The sequence below is a fragment of the Oxyura jamaicensis genome, chromosome 5 (assembly GCF_011077185.1).
Source record: "Oxyura jamaicensis isolate SHBP4307 breed ruddy duck chromosome 5, BPBGC_Ojam_1.0, whole genome shotgun sequence".
NCBI lineage: Eukaryota > Metazoa > Chordata > Aves > Anseriformes > Anatidae > Oxyura > Oxyura jamaicensis.
Window position 1 is genome coordinate 59,810,661 of NC_048897.1, and position 25,425 is coordinate 59,836,085.

Below are 25,425 nucleotides of genomic sequence, written 5' to 3' on the forward strand. Positions count from 1 at the left end.
AAAGGATCTAGGCTTTTTGTTGCCCTTTTTTTCTTTTTGTTAAGGAAAAAAAAAAACAACAACAACAACCGACAAACAACATCATTGCAAACTAAAATCAACCTCATGGAAGGGGGAAAATAAGAGGAGATATTTTGAACATTACTCCATAGGACACCAGTACAATATAGTGTTAGTGAATGCATTGTAGCTGAGCTCCCTGTGCAATCAGAAGCCAATTGTTACTGGACTGTGTACAAGCTCATACTGTGCTCAATGGCCTGATGAGGTATTATGGATATGATGCAAAGAGACCTTGTGGATTAGACATGTACAATTTATTACAAAAGTGAAACAACTGAACATTTAAACTGAGCTGAACACAATAGCACTTCAGGTGGTAAATAGGAAGAGTTCCGAGGAATCCAGTGACTGCCAAGGCTTCAGGTATCACTATTTATTTGAGGGGGTTGACAAAAGCAATCTAACTCATGGAATGTCCTGACTATATTACCTTGGATGTCAGTGTTTTCTGTCGTTATTACATTATGCTTTCAGCATGGAAAAGTTCACCCAAAACAGACCGATTAATTATGATCAATCTCAAAAATGTACAGAAGAGCAACCTGTTAAAACATAGCCTGGTACATGCAAAAGGTAGACAGTACATAACACTGACTTTAAATAAGAAGCTTGAGACTAAGTGATACTCCATTAAGTCAAACAGTGTAATTTATCCTTCACTGTATTAATTTTTCTATTACAGATTTCACTGTTAAATTGTTCCAGCCTTCATTGACTCCTTACATGGACTGAGTCTCAACAGCACTGTGCAATGTAGCGTGGCTCTCAGTTTGGATCAGTAGTATCTCCTGTTTCCTGAAGTATTTGCTGACCACTCAATGCAGTCGGCACACATTTTCAGTTCCCAGAGATTTTTTTTCCTCTGTGAACCACTGGGGTTTCCTTGGCTGTTTTACCTGTGTGCCTATGGCCTTAAGCCCCATTTTGTGCCCAAGTTTACACGCTTGATTTGAACATTGCTTTTGAAAACGAAAATCATGAGTATCACATTTATGTTTTGCCAGTTTGCCTACCAGCTATCTGTTAACAAAAAAGTTCCAAGGGAGCGTGGCAAGTCTGTGCCCAGCGAAGCCTTTTGTTTTTGCAGATGTTTAGGCTTAGAGGAGTGCTGTGGAGCACAGGCAATCCTAGGTCCATGTTTGCACTTGTCTGCTGCTATTCTCTGTTCATTGTCTGAACCTGCACGCATTGTTCTCCCGACAGGTGATAACTACCCTGTGCAGTTCATTCCATCAACAATGGCAGCTGCTGCTGCTTCTGGACTCAGCCCTTTACAGCTCCAGGTATGTGCCAGAACAAAAAAATGTGGGATCGAAGCCAACATTTTAGGGGAAAACTGCTAACCAGCTGTATGCTAAATAATAGTCTGAATGTTAAATAATTTTTGAGCACAGCCCAGGAGGATTAACACCTTATGTACTTACGGTACTGCAAATGCAGCAATATGCGGCCAACCTTGCTACTCTGAGTGAAAGACATTCTTCTGTGTATTTTCCATCAGCAGAGTTAATGGTATATTTTTAATTATATGATGAGTCGATGGGAGACATGTTCAAAGATATTTTTCTACTTTATTTTGATTTAGGCTTTCCATTATAGCTGCACTGTGCTACGTTTAACTGGGGCAGTGAGTGTATCAGAACCAATGTGCGTTGTTTCTTTTTTCTTTTTCTCAGACAGTGTGGGGTGACAATACAATAAATTGCAAACTCTTTTGGCTTCTTTATTTAGGTAATCTCTACCTTTCCGTGCATTAAGCTGGTCAGATGCCAAGCATGGTCAGGAGCCTTGGTTTGGTCGTTTATTTATTTTTGGCATATATAGAATGAAATGTTGTGAAAGAAAGATTTATGTGCCATATTATTAGTTAGCTTTTTTTTTTTTTTTTTTTTTTTGCGGCAAGAAGTTTTTAATTTCACAAGAAAAGACACAACAATGTCATAAATAATGAAGAAACAGTCAAAAGCTTTCAGAGTTAAAATGTGTGGAAAGGAAGTGACAGTGAACATGAGAGGAAAGGCCATTAAAGATGCATGTAACTATTTGCAAGTAAACCTTTGAAACCCCTGTTAGAACTGGGTTCAGATTTGAAGTAGGAATAAATTGTGCCTGGAGTAGCAATGTACTGCCATGTTAATATCCAAGTATCTACTTTGCTTACCCTTCTGCAATTATACCATTTTCTAGAGGGACCAAAGCAAATTAAACATCCTCTTGTCTCTACTGAGTGCTGATAGAAACTTCTTGCAGAGTTAACTTAGGATAAGCGAGAATGGGACCAAAACTCACTGTGTACTCAAGGTCCAGAACTGTCAAAAAAAGACCCCTTCTGCTTATGTCTGACCTGACCTAAAAACAGAACTGGGAAAAGTAACACCCTGACACTGAAGGGAAAGATCTCCCCAGATACTTTTGGGTCATGATAATAATATATTAAGACTACCTTGGACAGACTTCAAACCAAAGGGCAGTTTTTCAAAAGGAAAAATACCAGGTACTCTTTTTTTTTTAACCTTTGAAAATCTGTATTTTTGCATACTTACTGAAGCAAAAGTCACATTAGGTGTAGTTGAGAAAATACTTCAGAAATCAGCTTTTGTGAACAGAGGGACTATTTTTGCTACCTTTGAGATGCAGTACAACAAATAGCTTACACAAGGCTGTAATGCAGGAAGGGATAAAAACAAATAAAAATGCTAAACTGCAACAGAAAAGGGTATAAAACACACAGTTGTTTTTTTTTTTTTTTTTTAACATAGCTCCAGTTTTAGCAGGGTCCCACAGATCTATTTGCACACCAGCCCTGATCAGGACCTACAGCAATCGTGCAATTTCATTAATTTTCAGAAATGAGTTGTTAAAAATGACATGCACAGTTAGAGAAAAGAAAACAACCATAGAAGAAAGTGGTGCTAATAAATACTGAAAGATCTGAGTGCTTGAGGGCACAGAATTTCCCTTCAGATGTATTTATTATAAAAGAAAGCTTTTTTTTTGTTTGTTTGTTTTCCCCCTTTCTTTTTTATTTGAATTTCACTTCTGTCATATTTCAAAACCTTTAATGTTTCATGGTCATAAGAGCTTAATTAATAGAGTACTTGGCCTTCAGCTGGTTCCTGCTCATCTGATTGTCAAACTTTGAGTAAACGAGTAAATTTTACTCATTCCTAGTATTAACTTTTTCTTTGTGTAATTTCTCTAAGTGTTCCTCAAAAATATATATATTTGGTATGTATGTGGGAGGGAATTTGTTGTTATATTTGATGTGTCATGAAGACTGTTAAGAGCATAGCATTTCAGCTCATATTTTTCATCTTTGCTTCCATTCCTTGTTCTTTCTCCATCTTTCTTCCTTTCTTCCGTATACCCTCCCACACTTACTTATTTACTTGAATGCTGTGATCATGGTATCTGCAGATTCCCAAGTGCTTCAAAATACTGATCACAAAACTAATCTCTGTTCCTTCCAGCCAGTGGCAGAAATAGCTAATTCATTTGCAGGTTTAGGTTCGTTTCTACGTGTGTGTGTTTGGAGAACTTGGGTAGGGAAAGCTATTGCAATTAAACAAGCATTGCAGGAGCTCTAACATTTGAACTTTACCAGGGCATTATTATAGATTTCAAAATTATATTGTATGATCCACATCCAGCTGCAGTGTAAATGCAGTTTTAAGCTTGTAACCTCTCCTCTTTTTTCACTTATGTTGTTGGGGATGATTATGCTTTGAGTAGGAGCTAGTAGCAATTTTGTGTTCTCATCCTTCCATGTGTAAGGACAGCTTCTATGGAAACTCTGAATCTAATAGGACAGAAAACAATTTACTCCCAGGTACCTCATGTAACAACGGCAATTATTCCTCAGAGGATGTTTCTCCAGTGGGCAATTTGTAATTAAAGGTTTGCCAATTTTATTGGTATCAAAATGTATTTTCTCTGGATTGTATGCCTGTGTTTCATCAATAGATAATGCATCACCTTGAGTTAAAAATCTTTACTGAAGTCATATGTAGGAATTTCTCAAGTAACTAGTTTCAGTCTCATGGGCCTTGTAAATAAATAAATAAATCATTCTCCTTCAACAGCAAACCTGAATATAAACCCCACATTGTGATCCATCCACTCGTAAAATTTTGCATCACATTGATGAGCTCTTGGTAAAGCACCATTAATATTCAGATGTAGCTTTCAGTATTCTGAAAGAAAGTGGAAGTTACTACATATTTACACCAGTCCACGTTCCAGAAGTGGCAGCGTGCTCTTCTCCAGGTTGACATCAGGTAGTTTGTTTTGTTTTGTTTTGATACTGGTCTCGTGAGGGCAATGTTGATGATGAAGATGACAAAAACATAAACTAAAACAAATCTGTCCAGCGTTTCCTATTGGCAGCCCAGCCTTGTCTCACTAGTTCCTCAACAATTTGGCCAGGAATTAAAGAATGTGTGTGCTAGATCCAAGCCTTGTTAGGGACTCTCTGAGTGGGAGAAAGCCTTGCTGATGAGTTTAAGAAAAGGGACCTAACCAGTTCACCCCTCTGGCTTCAAAACACTGAGTGAATCCAGCCACATCAACCCTCTGCTAAATAGTTTGCAGTTACATTACCAAATTCCTCAGCAGCAGGTATGTGCAGTGATGTGTGAACCAGTTCTGATGCATGTGTACGACAAAAGCACGTTGCTTTTAATTAACCAGTTTGAGCAGAAAGAACTGTCAATAATTTTCCCCTTGCTCCTCTTATATACCTTCCTTCTCTGCCATTTCTCTCCTTTCCTGATCCCCTGAATTTTGTTCCTAGTTGGCAAATGATTGCAGTGATACTAACTGACTCCAGATATGTGTGCAGAGTACTCTTGCATTCTTGCAGAGTGAACACGAATTGGTTTTCCCAGCTCGTGGTGCTAGTAGCAGTAGCCTAGTTACTGGGAAGCCCACTGGTGGCAGAGGTGGCACCTCTATGTCCTTGCTTTCAAACAGGGAATGTTATGGTATGCTCTTTATGGTTTAAACATCTGCCTTCATTCTTAGATGCTTCTACAAAGCAGTCTATGTGCTAAATAAGGAAATGTCGCAACTCCCCTGACCACAACTGATAAACTGTTGATAGAAATGAAAGCACTACAATGATGCTAGTTGGAGTTATTCCTAAACAAAGTGAGCACTAGGAAAAAAAGCAAAGCAAAAAAGCTTTAGTTCCTAACTTCTTTTCCAAACTATTTGTGCAATTTGTCCTTCAAAATTTATCGCTTATAACCCTAATGAACCTTGGCGAGTCTTAACTGTAGTTGCAGCTGTGTTCTTGAAGCCTGAAGTTTTTATAATTCATTAAAAAAAATGTAAATCTTAGCTAAACACATATTTGTCTATTTCTGCTCTCCCCTCCCATCTCATACTACTCCTCCATACCCTCTTCTAATTGCAAACAAAGTAAATGACCTTTTGTTATACCGCTGGGTGCGGATCCAGCGCGCCGCTGAAGCATTGCATAGCCTGCCTCAGGGGCACAATATTAGTAGAGCGAAGGCCAAAGAATGCTATTTTTAGTTGAACAGTTCAGCAGATGGAGGCATGAATACTCATATATCTGAAGGTTGAGGGGTTTGAACCGTTAATTTTGATAATGTATTTAACCCTGGGAACAATCAGAAACTGTAACTCTAAGGTTACAATGCTTTTGACCTTTAGAGAACAGAGGGCACTCAGTACAGTAAACAATATATTACATTTCTACTTATTCCAATTCTCTCACACATATAAATTTCAGGACACAGTTGACATTTGCTTTCCTCAGCTATTTTAGGGCTGGTCCTTAAAGCAAGTCAAGAAGAATGTGCAGGAAAGAAGCCAACGTAACGCGACAGTCATGTAAATACGGCCTTTAAATAGCTAAGAAGTTACATGTGGCCTTTTATGAAGAAATATTATTCTCAGGAACTAGAATCTTGGTGACTTATTATTTCAATGAAAAAGTTGTTTTAGGGGACTGCTTCTCTCATGGAGTTTCCTCTACATGCTGTAAACTTAAAGCAATTTTTTAGTGGGGCTAATGTGATCTGATAGTGATAGCTTACACTGGAGGTGATTTGGTCCCACTCCGGTACCACATCATGCAAAGTGATGTACCTGCCTTATGTCTTATTAAATGATGCATGCTCCTCTTCAACAAATATAGCAGCTAAATATCACGCAGCTTAAGTATTTCTAATTAAAATATCTCCATGTGTCAGCATACTGGTAATGTATTATTTTAATCCATTTATTTTGTTTATGAAACAGTGACATATGTTTAGATTGTGAAATATATGAGCCTTAAAAATCACTTTATTGAAGAAAATTAATTTCTACAATGCTGTCTCAGTAATGTGTTCACTCACCCAGTCAGTCACTGGCAGGGCTGCCAGTCTTAATGTTGGTTAGACACAGTTTAACAGTTTTATCTGACATAACACTCTCGGATGTAGGCAATAATAATTTTTTCAAATGCAAAAAAGATGGGGCTTTCCTTTCTTTCTTTTTTTTTTTTTTTTTTTAACACAATGAAGAATGGGGATTGGGTAAATGTGAAAGAGATTTGGTGAGACCAATCACAATTAAAAACAGCCAGTTACCTTTTCAAAGTTAGACACTGTAATTTGTTTGTCAGTGGGTAGATGTTTGGGTCAGCACTGCGAGTGAGTGACTGTCAGCGGGAATTCCTATAAGACAAGTAATTTCCCTCAATGTATTACTGACAGATTGCTCACTTCTTCGAATCACTAGAGAAAACAAACTTAATATTGTTACAGGCAGAGTTTCTGTCTTCATTAGCCTTACAGAATGATTTTATCTAGCATTCAAAGAGTACTGAGCTCTAGGTGGGCATAATTTAACAGAATCTTCCTTATTATGATACAGTGAACAGTGGCCTAAATTAAGGGAATGGTGTGTGCAAATTCCAGCGTATGGAAGTAGTAAATTAAATATTTTGGTCCTTTCCTTATGTAGAAATTTAGGTTGTAGCAGGGGAAGGAAAGAGGTTAAAAGAAGGTTTTATTAGTGCTCTGAGAGACCAAGTAAGCCCTTTAATGAAAAATAAAATTAAAAATATGCCAAGCTTGCAATACTTAAGAAAATTTAATTAAAATCAATGAAATAGTTACACTTGTGCCTTTCTCTACTTGAATGTTTATGTCTATGTGTAATATCTGTGTTATCAAGTTGAATTATATCAGTGGCAGCATCAATGAAAATGATGTCATTGAGTCAATATTTTATCATATAACCTCCTTTCTTTGCAGAATTTCTTAATACTCCATCTTCCCCCTACTGCTTCTTATCTTCAGCCCTCAATTATCTTATAGACTCATTTTCATAAGAAAAGACAGCCCATCGAAACTGGGACTTTTTGCTGTAACCTATCAATTCTGATGAAATTGTTGCCAGGAGAATTTTCCTGGCTCCTTCAGTATAGGCATTCCTGGTAAAATCAGGGATTCTCCCTGTTTTCTTCAACTTAGTGAGAAAAGGCAAACAAAGCCATTAGCTAAAGTAATCAGCCTGGTACAGCCAGCAGCATTAGAGCTGCAAGACCCTTTTCTCACCCATTTAATGCCCTCTATCTCCAATAACTTCTTTAAACAGCAACTCTTTGTTACTTTCATTCTTGCTTAATGGAACGGTGTTGCATTATGTAATAAAAAATTTATAGGAATGTTTTAAAAAGAGGCTTTTTCTGCAGTCTGTAGCAGTTCTAGTTCTTGTCTTGGATGTGGCAAGCCGAAGTCCAGACCTGGGCTTGCCCTTGCTGTCGCAGGAAGGACACTGGCCACCAGACTGTCACCCAGCCTGGAATAGCTCTCTCTTTCTGTTCCCTTCAGATGGCCAAGCTCTCCTCCATCCAAAGTGCTCTCATCCTGCACCTGCTCTCTTCCCCCATGCAGGAAGACTTTTCAGTCTGGCAGCTAGGGATCAGGCTCCTGGCGTGATTCCCATCTTTTGCACCTTTCGATCTTACCGAGCAGGACAGCTGCCTTCCAGGCCCATATGCTCTGTTACAAGGAGAATTTACCATTGGGATCGTAAATGGCACTGAAATAAACTTACTTCTCGGGAAACTTGTATGTTTAAAAGCATGTCATCCTTATAGCCTGGATTGCAGGAGGTTTGCTGTGTCTCTTCAGTCTGTACCAAGGCAGACGCTCAAACCCAAGTGACTGGGGGAGGCTGAGCCCCCAGCGTCAACAAGACTTTCCCGCTGCCTTAACCACTGGGAGCCCCTCACTGAAAGCCCAGACTCTATTTTAAAATAATTGTGCTTTGCAAAGCTCCCTCCCTGGGGTGTGTATCCACTCAGAAGCTGGTACGAAGCACATAAGTTACTGCTGCATTTACTCATAGAGCACCAGAGGAACCGGTACTAGTGTGCCATTAGGGGCCGAGCACGTTTCTTAAAGCTCTTTTAGAACTGTGGCATCCCTTTGGGGAGCAGGCTGACTGTGAGGCATTCTGTGAGCTGGTGGTTGGATTCCTTCAAGCTTTCTAGAAATGCGTACGGTGTATGCCTTACAGGAATTAGCTGCAAGTGAATATGTTTCTGGAATTTTATTATAGTGCTGATAACTATAGGGTAAGCTGCTTAATTTGGATACAAATTACAAACATGAAGGGTTTTTTCCTGTGAAGGTGTTAGCGTATTCAGATGTTTAGAAACTTAGCAGCAATCAGATTAAAGGCAAAGATGTTTTTACATTGTCATCTCTGTACACAAAAGAGAATATGCTTCTGTGTCATCCTTCTTTTCTAATCGATATGGTACGAGAAAACAATTCAAAAGCACCTTTGATCTGTAGTAAAAATCTAAAAAAAAAATGAAAATATTCAGGTTGGTTAGATGGGAGCTTCTAGGTCTAGACATACGCACACACAGGGTGCGTGCACTCACAGGGAACAGAACCATTTTAAAGATTTGTGGACTGGACAGGTATCACCTGCCTTGTTTTGGTGGGTGTTTGCCTGTAGAGAGCATCATCGTCCACTGACCCAGTTCAGAAAACAAGGGAAATTCATAGAAGATGGGTTAGAGCTCCCGCCTATAAGTGTGGAGATACCACGCTTTAACAGAGCCTTGTTACAAGATGGAATAGGAATGGTATTGCCTCCTAACACCCTGCTTGTCAACAATACTGCCTGTGTATTTGGTCTGTGATGCTTTTGAAATCCTTATGATTGAGAAAGCAGAAAACCATCCCAACTCACAGAAAGTAAGGAAATCATCTGTTTATACTTAAGACTCAGCATGAAGGTTGCCTATGGCAGTGGGGCACAACAGAAGGCTTGCATATCAGTCCTGAAAGAGACTGGAGGGAGGATCTTAAGGAAAAGGGGAAGAAAAACAAAGCATGCTTAAGTGTCAGTGTTAAGGGATTATTCGAGACCTAAAGAAATCATTCACAAAATTTAGTGAAGTCAGCACAAGAAAGCCCATATTTTGGTGATCTGCCTGAATTACAGCAAATAGCCAAGCCTGAAAGCAAATGAAGGAATATTCCACATGCAATAACAGTGAGAGTGTGTTATCCTGTCCATTGGTATTTTTGGAAGTGAAGAACAGTAAAGAGAGGGAAAGTCCTTTGAAGGAGTTTCCCCATTTGCCCTACAAACCAGAAAAAGTCACCAGATTTAACTAGTTTACAGCTTTATTAAGTAACACGTCTGGGAACTATCCATAGTAATTCATCTGGTACAGGCCATCTACTCTGCTGTGGTCTTCAACACCTTGGGGAGGGCAAAGATCAGGCCTCATAATCATTTTAATCTGGTCCCAGCACTTCTGTTCTCTCATCACACCCACAACATCAGAAACCGTGGTAGGCGTATGTGAAATACATGTTTACTGGAGCAAAATACACGAGCGTAACGTGAATTTGTAATAGTAAATTCCCAGATACCTGGTTTTGAGGTGCAAATGTGAGTTTTTTAGATGTAATTTTTATAAGCCAATTTGAATATGTTTTGCATAATTTTGTGTGGATTTCCTTTAAGGAAATTATTTAATTTTCCTTGAAGGTGCATGAAAGTTCTAAATATACAGTGAAAGATCAGTGTGAGAGATCTGCCAAGCAGCCTGTAAAGCACAATTATTTGTAAATACCTGTAAACGGGGCTTGTTTTCTGCTGCACAAAGAAAACATTTCACTGTCTTCTGCATTTAAATATACATTTTAAATCTGTTGACTTATCGGGTAACACAGCAGGCTGAACAGGGACAAGCCATTTTTAATGGTATGTTAATTGAATGGGATGCTAGAGATGCACCTGAGTGACTTTTTTTCCAGATGTGCCCCAGCTGACTGATAAAGCTTCTCCTGATCAGTAGAGCCAGTGTGTATTTATTATATCCTTGTCTTCTGTCCATTTTTGCTAGTGAAAATAGGATGGCTGCAAGCTACCGCATGAACTGCCTGCGTCTCTTATAAAAGTATAAAAACATTACAGCTTCCACCCCCGAGCAGCATTTCTGAAAATTCAGCTCTTAAGTGTAGAGCTGCCTCGGCATCTTCTCACAAGATGGGGACCCAGACATGGGAATTAGGAGAGGTAGCGGGAGGTAAAGAGGGGCTCTTCCTTTTTCTTGCCTTGCACCCATTTATTAGTGGGCTGGCGTCTCATTATTATGTCATGGGAGCCCGTAGAAATCTGATTGTAGTGCTTTCGCCTCTCAGTATCGTTAGTGGTGGGTGACTCTTCACTTTTCTTTTTCTCTGTCTGTGTAGTTCCATACAGGAAATATCGCAATAGCGGTACTTGGCAATTTGTTCGTCTGTGTGGTCAGACAGTGAATGAACCCCCCTACCTATGCCATACCTTACAAAATATTTCTAGAGAAGATTTATTGCCACTTATTTTTTTCTGTTCTGGTTTCTTTTACTTTTATTGAAGCCTCTGATTTTTCTGTCTAGCCAGGTTGACAGACCTAGAAGGTCCGCACTAGAAGCAGCAATTGCACAGCCGTCTTCTGTCCTGAATTGATTTAATCCTGTAAAAATCCCTGTAGGATTAGGAGAATAATTATGTTTTTAGACCCCTTCAGCTAGGACTGTCTACATCACTGGCAATCATACCTGTGACACGGACATGTGCTTACTAGGAAACTCATTCACCAACTCATTTCACACAGTTCAACAAGCAGTTACTCATAATTGCTTATAATCCTGCTGACATGAGCCAGAATGAAACTCCTGACTTCTCTCACAAAGCCCATCTATGTGCTGCCATTATTTTTTTTTTTTTAATTTAGAAACACATGAGATTCTGAAATACAACTTTTGATGAGCTTTGATAGCTATCATCTGTTCTGCAAACTTACTGTAATTAATTGCTTTTCAATCATATGATTTTAGTTCCCATATAACAAGGGTTCTCTTTAAGCAGCTCATCCTTTTTACACGAGCTTTAGTCCAGAACACATTTCTATGCATAGAGCAAGTGCAACTGTCTGAATGGTTAACTGCTGCTCATAGAGACCTCTCACGTTTATTGTTAAAGATAGCTTGTATTAGCAGGAAATAAATAAATAAATAACGATTGCTAGAAGTTTCTAAAATAATATCAGAAAAATTCTGTGTATGAATAACTGGATTCACAAGGTCACCAGAGGAAGAAGAATTATGATAGTGTAAAGTGAATAAAACAAAATCAAAAGCAACAGTGATCAGATGCAATGACCTGGTTATGTTTTCTAGATAGATCTGCTTATATTTTTAAGTAGGTGCTGCTTCTGCTTTCCCTGGATAGAAGAGAAAGAGTATTACGTACTAGAGCTCTTTTTTTTGTATCTGCCTTCCATATTTGCAATGCTTCCTGGTCCTTGCTTGCTTTCTTAGGTGAGCTTGTTACTGTGTGAACTTTGGTGCAATCCACAATTTTGATGAGGTAGAATTTACACTATAAAAATGCTGAAAACAAATTCTAGTAGAAGCAAATATGGGAACCTCACTTAAGAATTTATCTTCAAATTTCAGATTCTTTGTTGAGTAATATTACCCAGTGGAAACTTAAAATGAATTTTTATTCTTCTATTTTTTATTTTATTTTGTTTTATCACTCTTTATTTCATTTCACTTCATGTTTAATTCCTTTTCCCAAGCAAATGCAATTGCTTGGGAAATTGCAAAGCAAATTATCCTTTTGCTGTGATTGGCTTTATATCAGAGGTATTTGGCTTTAAATTAACATATATTTTTTTAATTATTAAATTGTATATCAAGTACCCCAATGGTCTTAAGAAGAGTATGTCTGGTTATTTTGTAAGATCATAAAGAAAAGTTAAAGATTTTTTGCTAGTTTCTAAGGTGTCTGATACAACCTGTAATCTGGCAGAATCACAGAGATAAGTCAGTTGTGTTCTTTCCTGTATGTGTTAAGCTACAGGAGACCTGTGATCAAATAGTAATGTATCAGTAAGCTGACAGCTTTAAATGAAAGAATTCCCATTTTGTGCTTAAGAGGAGGAATTTATTAATGTTTGTACTATCTCTTGTTGAGGAAATGGAAGTAGATTTTGATGAAGTTTCTGCATATTGTTGCATTCTGGTTTTTATTGCTACTTACAACATATCACAACAGCAGACTTTTGTTAATGTTCACGCCTTATCTTTAACAGGAATATTTCACAATTTTATTCAACTGTACTTTGTTCAGCCACTGTAGTAATGCAGTAATAGTGTGTCCCTTTCATGAGTAGCACAAAGAAAATGGTGCCTTATTCAGGTTCACAGAGGACACGTTTCAGTGGAAACACTCAGGGATAGCTCCTAGTTTCTGGATGCCGGTGCTCGCCCCACGCGGAGGTGGCTGGCCAGGGAAAAGGCCAAGCCAGGAGGTTGCACCGTGAGAGTGCTCCTGCTTTGCAATTGCAGAGGGAGATTCCTGGTTAAACTACCTCTCATTAGGTCATTCTCTTGAGAAAAAAAAATACAGCTAAAAAATGAACTCTCTGTTTTGGCTTTGATCTTGCTTTCATAAAAGACTCAAAGAATTTGCATGGTAGTATGCAACTAGTCCATTAGTGTTGCTAGCAAGAATGCAAGAAAATAGATATGCGAAGTGGGAGAGATGAGAGCAGTTAGCATTCCTTTATTATCAGAACTTAATCTAGATCAACTAAAATGCTTGCTGTTTTTGTCATGCCTCGAGGTAAAATTTCAGTGGTTATATATTCCTGTTTTTTAGATAAAAGATGCTTATTGTTTTAGAACTCCTAAATTACTATCTTTAGGAAATTATGAATACATAATAGGCTAAGTTCACCTCATTTTTAAGTATTTTGTACGAAAGACAATTGTTATAGCTGTGGCAAGCAATTTGTGCATTACATACTTCTGTGCTTTTTCTTCTTTTGTCCCTTTCTTACACCATAAATAATTAAATAAGGGGAGAATTAGTAAGATGAGCAAATGAAGGTGTTATGGCCTTTTCCTCCATTAGGAGAAAAAGTGATGTGTACGTATTGTTTAGAGAGGTGTTTTTTATTTTATTTTATTTATTTTATTTTTTTTTTTTTCCTTTTTAACCATCACATTCTCCTTCCTGCTATTTGTCTAGATTTTCCTTTCTCAGAGAGATCCATTTGAGATGGGAAATGATCAAACTCCAATTTTGGAATTCCAAGCATTTTATGTTAATTTTTGTGTCTGCATGGAGTTTTTTTAGTGATATGTATGCTGAGCAGTGCAACTGCAGTCTTTGACTCCTACCCTAAATCAATTCCCTATTTTGTGCGTCACTCTCAGTGTATTCAGCAGGTTGTACGCCAGCAGATGAAGCAGATGTTCAGGCCATACTGGGATGGAGCGGCATGCTGCATCAGGACCTGGATATTCCTCTTGACATCTGGATGCTTCTGGGTTGGGAAGCCTGCCTTAGGCCAGGAGGCTGTAGGAGCCTTGTGGCAGTGAACATAGGGTCCTTGCTGCTCTTTAAGCGATTAGTGCACTGAAGCAGCAATAATGCTGAATTATCGCTTGGTTGCGTTCTTCTAAGGAATCTTGGGACAAAGAGATAGCCAAGGAGGAGTATTTACAGTAAAGTCATGTTCAGAAAGACAAGACTAATTACCATGTATTAAAAACCTTTTTTTTCAAACAACTTAATGGTAAAATTGTTACAAACACTTCAGGAAACTTACTACGAAGCCGTAAACAAATAGCTTACAGAAAAACCTCCTTCTCATTTAAAATCATTAGGGTGAAAAAAGACTATTTCAGCTGTTTTCCAATTTCAGCGTCTGGTCAAATTGTATGAAACAGACAACAAAATGTGACTGAAGACATGAAATTGAAGGTATACTAATGCTCATGCCTACTAGAGACAAAACTGGGAACTTCTAATAGCTGCAGGGAAGTTATTAGGTATGGAAGCTGTCTGACTTATGCATTGATTCCTTATAGTTTCACTTTATCAAGTTGAAAATTGTGCTGTATGTGCTGCTACAGCCTAAATTGTCTGCTGCAGCACTTTCCTTTATGATGTCTGTTACTTAAACACAATAGACATAGTATATTGCATGGAAATAGGTGTTTAATGTTTTGTGATTACCAGCTGTCAGACAAAATAGCATTTAGCATGGGTTTCTTCCCCCGCCCCCATCTTTATAAATTTTCATTGTTAAGACTATTTTGTGTTTAAATGAGGGCCTTCCCAGACAGATGAGAGTTTTTTGAAGAGCGTCAGGTAATATTCTGAAGAAGACTGGTTTGTTCTCATTTAACCTCCAGTAATCTAAAGGGGTTATATTTAATTAACACTGGCTAAAGGCCTGACCTGAGAGGCAACCAAAAGTGATTGAACGGCATTTTCAGATCCAGGCAGTAATCTGTTGGGAGAGGAATAATAATAATAAAAAAAAATTAGAAAGCACCATTTACTGAAATTCTTTCTAACTAAGCTGTATTTCAATGGGCCATTTAATGCTCAGATGGACAAAGGTATTACTTCAGTCATTGAATTGTAACAAACCCTTTCTCAGAGGCCCAGTTTAAAAACTCTACAGGAAAAGTGGCTTAGCATCGTATTCTCAGCAGACCAACACTCAGTCTGTTTGGAAAGGAAAAAAAAAAAAAAGTGAAATGAGGTGAGACACAACAGCCAAGTCAGTGAGGATTTTTGCCTCTCCCTCCAGTCAGTGGCTTCACAAGGGAATTACTCTTCAGAATGCAAGAGCTCCATATTCATTACAGAAGGCTTTCAAATATATACATATTTTTAGTAGCTGTTACTTTCTTCCCCATGGTCAGCTTTTGGCCTCCCTTTGTTTGTTTCTGACATTGCAGAAATGTACTTTTCTCTCGGAGGGTGTTAGAGCCCATACCTATGCTTTACAGGGTTAGGTTTTTGACTTGGTCAAGATGGAAGAAACAGGAAATCTAATTTAAATACCACAGACTGAGACACTTGTGAGCTGAGTAGTTATTTTATTTCAACAGAGCCACTGTTACCTATATTCTGTGGTGATGTGAGATACCTAATGTACCGTCTGAACTTTAGTTGTATAAAATTTTAGGATACATCTGTGAAATGATTTTTTTTTGAAATTTTGATGCTGTCTCATTAAAAATTCTCAGCAGCCTTGTCTCTCATCACCCTGTAGGGTGATGGGCTGATGTTATATATTGAAAACCTGTCAAAGTACTTTGAAACTAATAAAACAACTGCCTTACTTTCCAAGGGGAAACAAATACAATATTACAGAGGCAACTGCCAGGTGCCAAATTATATACATTCTCTTAGCTACTTGCAGTGATTGATAACTTATTTGAGTTCTAAGCATTCTTTCTTGGCTTTGCCCACAGCTTTACAGTAAGCAGGTTGTGAGCAGGCATTTGCTGAGAGATTGTCTTTAATTGTCATAATTCAATGAAATCAAAGGCATTTCATTTCTAAGGAACATGATCTCAGGAACAATGCATAAATGAGAGTTGCTGCATTTAGGCAGCGAAGCAGAGTGAGCTGTTTTGATGGCCATTTCTACTTCTTTATGTCAAAGCAGGATGAGGTCAATAGAATGAGAAACAGTTTCCTAAAGAAACAGCAATGGTTTTAAGAGCGCCTTAATGCACATGTGCCTGAAGGCAGGTTAGATCTTTATTGCACTGGTGCATGTATTTTAGCTGTGCAGTGTTCTTCAGATCTACATGACTGCAACTGAGAGGGACTTTGATGTTGGATGTCTATGCTGTCAGGCCATAAACAGGTGGGGATGGGGAAAAACGAGTAAGTCTCTAAACATGGATCTTGCTGCAGGTATTTTCTCATTCCACTTGCTTGTTTCTTCTCTTTTCACAGAACAGCGGTATTAACTTTGGGACCAGAATGTGTTTTCTGTCTATCCTCTATTTCAAAATAATAAAATCTAATAATATTTAAAGAAAGATCAGTCAAATGGTAATTTTGTCTTCAGTTTATATTTGCCATGCCACTGAAAACTGAAGTGGGTATTTTGTAGCTGGCAGTACTTATTCAGGCTCTCGCAATACAAGTGTATAGTATGACAAATAAAACCAAACATACAGTGATTGTGCAGGAGCCACAACACGTAAGAGTAAGTCAAGGACAAAAAGTCTATCACTTTTCCAGAACACATGCCAACGGGATCATTGAGTTCATTCATATTTTGAGCAGGACTATTGTATGTGCTGTGGGACTGTTCTCTATCAAGTGAGGACAACTTGCCTCTCCAAAAGATGAGGCAAGAAATGAAAATCTATGAAGAATAGATATGGTCTTGCTAATTGTTTTCCCCAGCAGAAGTCTGGATATTTGTCACTGACTTATTTAACAGATCCTCTTAACATCTGTCCAGCAGACTGTGGACTTTATTAGCAGACAAGAGACCCACCAGTCTTAGAGCCTGCTGGGTCCGTCTCCATCTTCACAGCTGTGGATTAACTCAGACTTTCCAGAAGAGGACAACCATATGGGGTAATTGGTGTCACTGGGTAGCTAAAAAAAAACAACGAAGCAACAAATGTCATCCAAACACAATTCACTGTTTTTACAGCCACAATTACTAGTCTGTTTAAGAAATAAGAAAGGCAGCATTACACTAAAAAAAGAAAATCTATTCATATCTGTGTGGGAACCTAATCAGGCTCTTGTTTCCAATGACGATGGCTCCACAGTTGCACCAGGTCTGCAAAAAGAATGCTCCTTTTGTGTGCCGATAATGTGGAAGCGATAAAATTTCCTATAAGAGACATATGTGTTTACATCATGAGATGTGTTATTTGACAAAACGCTTTGTTCTCTGCATATTTTCCACTCAGAGTTTCATGCTGGGTTGTTTTGCTGGAAAGCTTTGATTAGCTAGAATTAGTTGCTGAAGTAAAATAGACACTTTTGTTTTATGAGTCCTCTTGCTGAGCTGTAAATTATAGTAAAACATATAAGGAGTGACAGAAAGAAGTGCTGATTTGAACCTCTGACCCATGATCGGCATAAAAACATAAGATAACTCTTTCAAAGGACTACTGAGAGCCATAAATATTCCATGGTCCACTTAAAGTTAGGCCCTTTTAACAAAATAAAGCTGTTATTTTGCATAAGGGGATCTTGACTCCGCAGTGCTACAACAATGCGAGCTGCAGTATCTAAAATGTGTAGAGATTCTTTATCTTTGGTATAGGTTGGCCATTATCCGCAGCAGGGCAGCAGAAGCTATGAGAGTGATTTTTTCTTTTTCTGAACCAGTACAATGAGTTTCTAGTCAGCGAAAGGAGTTGGAACCAGCAGGCATTCAGTGGTAAAATCCAGGTATGTGTTACTCTGCAGCTTTAGAGAGGAGCAAAACAGGAATTTGTATCTCCTAAGGAGGCAGGCACTGAGTGGAATTTAGGGCCAAATAAGAGTTTTCCTTATTAATATATGCAATAGTATGTCAGACACTGAAATTACTTGTGTTAATAGTTCAAAAAACCTGAAGTGAATGAATAGGAATAACTGGAAAAATTATTCTTTTAACTTAGATTTATTTTTTTTTCAGTACATGCACACCTGAACATATGTGGAAAACTGCAGTCTTCTAACTGTTCCTGTGAATACAGAATGTATTTGTAATTTTACAGTCTCAGTTAGTTTGCACATATTGGTCTGTAATAAATCTGGGTACACATTATCCAGCAAGTACATAAATAATCACTGCAATGGTCTTTATTATTGTGACATTCGTTATGATAATTCATTGGCTGCCTGCCTGTGTTACACCTTAAGGCCTTTTACAAAGTTATTTGGTGCGGTGTTATAAGAAGTAGAGGCTAGTCACACTCCCTAACAGGGAGCTGACACTGCTGTAGGGTGATATACGAGTTTCAAAATCCGAATGTTAAGTCCACTGTGGATAGGTTCGGCATGTAAAAACAAGGGAAAGAAAAGAATGATGGTGTTAAAAGGAAATCATGTACGTGTATTTTGCCACTGGAATTCTACAGAGAAAAAGAATTTCTAAAAATGTGTTGCTTATTATTTATACTGTTTCTAAATCAAAGACTTTTTTTCCTAATTGTTACTCCAACTTCCTGTAGCTGTACTTGATCAATACTGTTTCAAGTATACCCAAATAAGGCCAAATAGTTCTCAAGTCATTTAGCATAAACCTGTGAGTTAAGCTAATGTTGCATAATTGTTGGTTCTTAAATAGTAAGCTTGCTATCTGTGTGGTGGCATATGTGAAGATGAGAGGAGGGTCTGTCCCACAGTACTTGCTCATCTTTAAAACTGACCTTAACTTGATTTTTTATCATTTTTCTTAGTACAAATGGAGAAAATGCTAATGAGACATCCAAATTTCATCAGGAGGTATTTATAAAATACGCTGTTGTAGCAGGTAGCATCTACACAAATACATTGCACAATAAAATAAAACATTCACTTTTAGCATCAAATGCTTTAGCTATTAATGTGAAGGAATCTTATTAGCATCAACAAAAGCTTTGATTTTTCCAAGTCTCAGATTTTTTAAATTCAAACAACGGTTGCTTTTATGTGTATGTACATTTTCTTTAGTATACATAGCTTTCCTTCTCTTTCTCCTCTTCCTCCTCCTTTTGTGTGGAGAGCACTCCCAGGACACAGATGCTGAGCTATGGAAGGTGTTTTTCTGGTGACGGCATCTGGCTTCTTGGCAGACTCTGCCGGCGGTAGCTGCCTCCAAGTTGCCCCTGGGTTTGTCACATGGTTAAGTTGCTGATGAGTTACTTAGGCTGCCTCATGTTTCAGGATGCCATTTTCTGTTAACTTACCTCTCACTCTAAGGATCTGCATCAAAAGGCATCTTCAAACAAAGAAAGACAGCCTTGTACTATTTATTTTTTATTTTTTTAATATATATACATAATCCAATAATCCCTTTTGTTACCTTGGTGCTAAAGTAGAAGCCTCAACTGTCATGTTAGTCCCTGAATGTAACTGGTGTAAAAAACATTTCATATATATATATATATATATATATACATCTCATAAATATATATATATAAACCATCTATATACAACAGTAGGAAGGAATAAAAACAAATGTCATTACTTTAGAAATGGTTCTTGCACACAGTAAGCTGTGTCTGAGTTTTTTTAGTGGGATACTTCTGCATTTGCACTGTTTTTTTTTTTTAAAAAATATTCCTTACCTGGTCTGCTGAAGGCTGCGCCAGTGACATTGGGTCAGATCAGCAGTAAACATTTGATTAGCTATGATATCCAAAGCATGGGGTTGAGCACTAATCCATTCATCCTTCAAACATAAGAGAATTTTTTCAAATGCAGACTTTGTCAAACAGGATAAATGAAACGTCAAGCTTATTTTAAGCACCTCTACAACAACTGTAAAAGAAAAAAAAAAAAAAGCTGTCTAAAAGCAGTCCAACTGCAGGTGGGATTATTTGGGTAGCATCTCTTCAGAAGCGTTTGTAGGAAATAGTAAAGATGTTGTTGGTTTTGGTGAGCTTGTAAAACTCTTTGTGATTAGACGGTTCTGAGTATTATTACTGTATGTTATATACTTGGAAGAAAAATTCTAGAATTATAGCTTTGCAACACTTTGTACTAAATATAATATGGAAAAAATAACTGCATTACCTCTTGTAGTGCAGGATTTCAACAGCACTTGCAGTCACTCCTTAAAGTTTTTTATCTTTAGAAACCAAATTACTCATTGTCTAAATAGCTGAACTTTCATCTCTATAAATAAGATATTTCAGCTTTGCACAATTCATTTAAAATGCTGACAAATAAGGATTCTCACTTGATTCTCAGTAGTTCTATTGTTCAGTGTCATTTAGTATAGCAAGTGTATTTGTTGAAGATGTAACAGGACTTGCATTTTTGGTAATGAAAGACTTTGGAATTAATCTGTGTCCATAATATTTAGCATTTGTTTCTGAGGGAAAAAAGAAAAAAAAAAAAAAAAGAAAAAATAATAATAAAAAATCTATACCTCTGGAGAAATACTGTACAAATACATAAGGAGTGTGTCGTTTCACTTTGGTCATAAATCTTTTAGTAAAAGAAAATAAAAACATAAATGTTTCTAGAATAGATACCTTCTTTTTTCCTTAGATCAAGCTAGTTTCCACTGCATTTCTCTCTAGGTCATCTTCCAGTGACTGGAAGATGCAATTCATTGTGCTAGGTCAGCCTTCATCACCTGCTCTTTGATTCTCCGTTACACTGACTATTACGTTCACTCTCTTAACTCCATACTTCTCCTATTTCTTTGCTATTGTTTCTTCAGAATTCTCCTGCAAATCATAATGTCTGAATTATAACCCCACTGCTGTGACCAAATTCTCCCTCACCAAAGCAGTCAGTTGAAATGTCTATTTATTTCCTTTTCGTTCTTGTATACCCAAGTGCAATTGCTGTCTCTGTTTCTTCCCTGGGCTTATCTACCTGAAGAAAGTGCCTCTCTCAATAGCAGCAGTTGATCACTTTCTCTTTATTGAAATATCTTATTTTTCCACAAGGCCTGCCATTGACAAGCCACTGGTAAGAAGGTTATGATTATCATAATTCTGGGTTAGGTGGTAAAACAGCTTGTCACAAAGTTAACAAGTCGTTGTCAGTGCAAATCTCCCTTAAGTGTGTTGATTTAAGGCCCATTCTATTTTCCTCACCATGTGTTACTTCTGTAACATTCGATTCTCAAAATTTCTTCACCTTTATTCATTCGTTTAGACATAGATGCTGCAGCCCACGAGGTAAGTACCAGTATTGCTGTTGTAAAAATAATAAAAAAAAATCTGGTGCATAGAAAGCACATTTACTGGGCTCAGTGTCATTCAGCAGAGCACGGGTGTAGGGACATCACAGGACTACGTGCAGGCAAAAAGGGACCTGAGCTGATGAAAGAATTTTGGTTATCAAAAGCTAGCTGAAAAAAACAGTTGGCAAACTATTGAAAAAATGTTGTGGAAACCTGGGAGAGGGATGTGTAGGCCTAAGGCCTTTGTCTTCTGGGACGATATGGATGAACATCGACAGTTAAGGCAGTTATCCATGAATGGTGTGAAAATATCCCACAAAGGTGTTGTCAAACTTAGATGACATTAGGAAAGGTCTAAACATTTGGATAAGCCGAGATGTTCTATTATTAGTTCACAGTTTTGTTTGTCAAATTTTAGATTGTGGATGATATTTTTTTATAAAAAAAATGAGGTGGAAATAATTCATGAAATGCTGTAGGCAATTTCTAAAGCAGGGAATGCTACCCCTCTTACCCCCCAAAATCATTCTCCCCCCAATTATTATTTTCATTACTTAATTGATTCTTCTTGGATTGTAGCTCTAAGCAGTAGTAAGGGCTTGGTATTAATTCTGCTGTTTCCAGGTTAAAAAAAAATAATAAAAATCAGTATGTTCTTGTGCTGTGCTGTGGGCTTGCTGAGTACAGCACTTTCTCACTCAGCTGTTTTTCTTTTGGTAGATGAACATCATTCTGACCCATAGTGACCTCCAACTTTCATAAATTCCCCTCAGATTTTCAGTTGATTAGGGTTAGAATAGAGTTTTGGTAACAAGTGCTTAAGTTGATAAGCTTGTAAGTTCACAGGTGCCCAAGTGTGAGACTTCATTTGCCATTGCCTAAAGTGAGACTTATGGCATTTCAAAATCCTATTCTTCAATGTCAGATCATGACATTACAAGAAACCTGATTCTGAAAGCTGTAAAACTACATCCGTAGCTGATTTTCAAAATTGTTAACTATGCAGGAGCATTCAGTAACTCAAAATCAGTGCTACTTATATTTGGATGCTGGGAACTGGATTGTAAGAATCTAACTTAGTGACCTTTTTGAAAAAGAAATAAATCAGGCCATATATTTTTAAAGATTCTTAAAACAATCATGAATACTTGATGGTTTTGAATATCTAATTTGTAATCAAGAGCCTTCTGAGTCAGTGATTGGCACCGGGGTTATGTAAAGCTGTTCTCTTCATATGCTAGAGACACAGTGAAAAGAAGATGTGGTTCGGTGTTTGAGGTAGGTTAATTTTTCTCAGTCACTACTCAATAGCTGGTGGGTTAGAATTTCAATTGAAAAAATTCAATTGAAGATTTTCCTTTTCAGCACTGAAAGCCAACAATCAGCATTCATTCACTGTTTTTTTTTTTCTGTTGTTGATGATTTTTCTTTCTCCTTAATCTTGCAAATAAAAGCTTCACAACCTGACCATCTCAATGTGAGGTCCTAAATTTTGCGCCACAATGGTGCTATTTGCAAAAAAAAAATCATTTTACCCCTGCATCAGTGGTGTGTTTTCCAGACTGGCTAGCTTCCCATCCAAACTAGTATTTAAAAGAAGTTATACAACCTTCCAGTCCACATGGCAGTTTTGCTAGCACTAGTGTGAATTCTTGCAAGGTTTGCAATCGTTTATGGAACAGCTTTGTTTTAAAGTCTATGCAAACCAGAATGCTAATTCCTGTTACTTATTTTTACATTTGCTTTTATTGTGTAAAACAAATTTAAAGAAATGCCAGGCTAAAGCTGGTCCTGTGACCTTGGAGTAACCTAGTGATGAATTTTATATATGCTTATATATATATATATATAATATAAATATATATATTATGTAACATATATAATGTGTCTATGTGTTATATATAGAAAATATATAACATGTACGTGTAACACATATTTTTTATTTTCTCTTATTTGGTTGCCAGTCCTGCTGTGCTTCAAGTACCAAGCCATTGTTGAGGCCTCCCCTGACGGCGTGCCTGGCATCCTCGAGATGCCTGGTCAACATAAGGTGTACTATGGGCCGCCAGCATTCGGGTGTGACAAGGTGACAAGCACACCTTTGCTCACTTGTCACTGCCGATGGAGCTGCCAGCTCCATCTGCTGTGTGTGCCGGGCCTGCGGCTGGACGCTGGCAGCTGGGGCCGTGGGGTGGCCGCTGTGAGGTGAGGCCAGGGCTGCCCCCGCCCTGTTCCAGCCGCCCCAACCCAGGCCACAGCCAAGCTCATCAGCAAGTTGATGGCACCTTAGGGACAATGTGTCCCTAGGAAAGGGATAAATGCTGCATGGCAGCAAGGGGTGAGGGAAAAAAAAAAGTGTGAGCAACACCCCTGCAAGCAACCCAGGCGGGAGAGTGGCGGGAGGTGGAGGAGTCAGGACTGTGAGGGAGTAAAGATAAGTTGGGAAAAGTAGGGGCATGCGGGAAAGGAGCTTTAACTTTAGTCTGTGTCTTACCATCCCTACTCTACTGTAATGTAGCAATTAATAAAATTACTTTTCCCTAAGTTGAGTCTGTTTTGCCAATGAGGGTAAAAAAGGGGTGAGTGATCTCCTGGTCTTTACCTAGGCCCCTGAACTTTTTAATCTTATTTTCTCCCCAGTCCTGTTGAGAAGGGGGAGGGAGAGAGCGGCTGGGTGGCTTTGTACAAGCAATGCATCCTAGTAAGCCGGCATAGTATGACTGCAGAATACGCCTTTAATTTATAGGCCACTACCAAAGGGGTAAGATCCCAGTAGTATGTGTGGGGGGGGGAAGCAACTACTGTATACAATGCATTTCCATTTTTCAGAACATCACAGCAAGCTGGAAAATTAGTTTTCTGGCAAGGAAAAAAGCTAGCACCTTAGCCAAAATATTTAAACACCACTGGTTTCAAAATATTTATCTGTGATCCTTTTGTAGCCTTTGCGTGGTATTGAAAAGGGATGTCAGGAAACAAACAAACAAACAACAGCTTCCATTTGTCACCCAGAGTTCTGGTTGTGCCCCTCCTTCATGCGTTTGTCTAGCCACTGAGTCACTGAGCTTGCAGTATTGTGCAACTTTCATTTCTGTGGAGGCTTGTTATATTAGAGAAATTGTTCCAAAGAAAGCAACAATTATGACATAAGCACATCTGGCTCTTGCAAATTATTCTTTATTAAGCTTTCATTTAATTACATGTGCTGAAAGGTCTGCTTTTGATTACTGTAATTTTTTTTATTTGTCCATCTGAATGATAGTAATGTTGGAAATTACATACAAACCACCTGGCTTTTTTCTCACTAATAAGGCAAAGTTTATATAGATTTATGTGTAGAAGAGGGATTAGGATCTTCCCTGTTTATGTTAGAAGAATTATTGCTGATGCTAATTCAAGGTGAGAGTTTAAATTTGGTCACTGGGAGGAAATTAAACCTATTTGGCTTTGTTCAGTAAATGCTTTAGATTGGTGGGAATAGTTTACTTTAATGTACACGTCTTTTATTATGTTTCAGTTAAACTTTTGAAAAGTTGGATACATATTCCATGAGGTTGGTTTTGTATTTTCATCTCTATTTACAGGATTTTTTAAGGCCTATGCTCTCATGAACATTTATAGAAGGTAAAGGTAACAATCTGTCTAAAGAAGATGCAGCATTGCCTTTCGGTAGCAAAGGATTCCCATGTCAGCTTCCAGCAGAGGTTCTAGAGTTGACGTTTTGTAGAAGGCCTGAAACATGGATTGTTTCTGACAGGGGCTGATATCTCTTTATCATAACCAATCTCACAATAGTGCCAATTTTTGTCAGATTTGTGTACAGTATTCCTCTTTCCTCTTTACCATGACTGAGATGGACAGTATTTACTGCAAGAGTGAAAAAGAAATAGATAAAAAACAAACTTAAGAAGAAAGGTATCGGTGTGTGGAAGTTTTCTAGTTTTTTGTTTTTCTTTCTCTCTTTCTCTCTTTCTCTCTTTCTCTCTTTCTCTCTTTCTCTCTTTCTCTCTTTCTCTCTTTCTCTCTCTCTCTCTCTCTTTCTCTCTTTCTCTCTCTCTCTTTCTCTCTTTCTCTCTCTCTCTCTCTCTCTTTCTCTCTTTCTTTCTTTCTTTCTTTCTTTCTTTCTTTCTTTCTTTCTTTCT

General features: G+C 38.0%; 1 protein-coding gene across 14 annotated transcripts in view; it reads left to right on the top strand.

The window, feature by feature from the left end:
* Positions 1–25,425, top strand: part of SOX6 (SRY-box transcription factor 6) — a 383,784-nt gene that overhangs the window by 290,761 nt on the left and 67,598 nt on the right. For all 14 annotated transcript variants that reach the window (XM_035328701.1, XM_035328699.1, XM_035328705.1 and 11 more), the window contains one exon: positions 1,267–1,346. In XM_035328701.1, the coding sequence (XP_035184592.1) occupies positions 1,267–1,346 (80 nt within the window). The remainder of the gene's footprint in view (positions 1–1,266; positions 1,347–25,425) is intronic.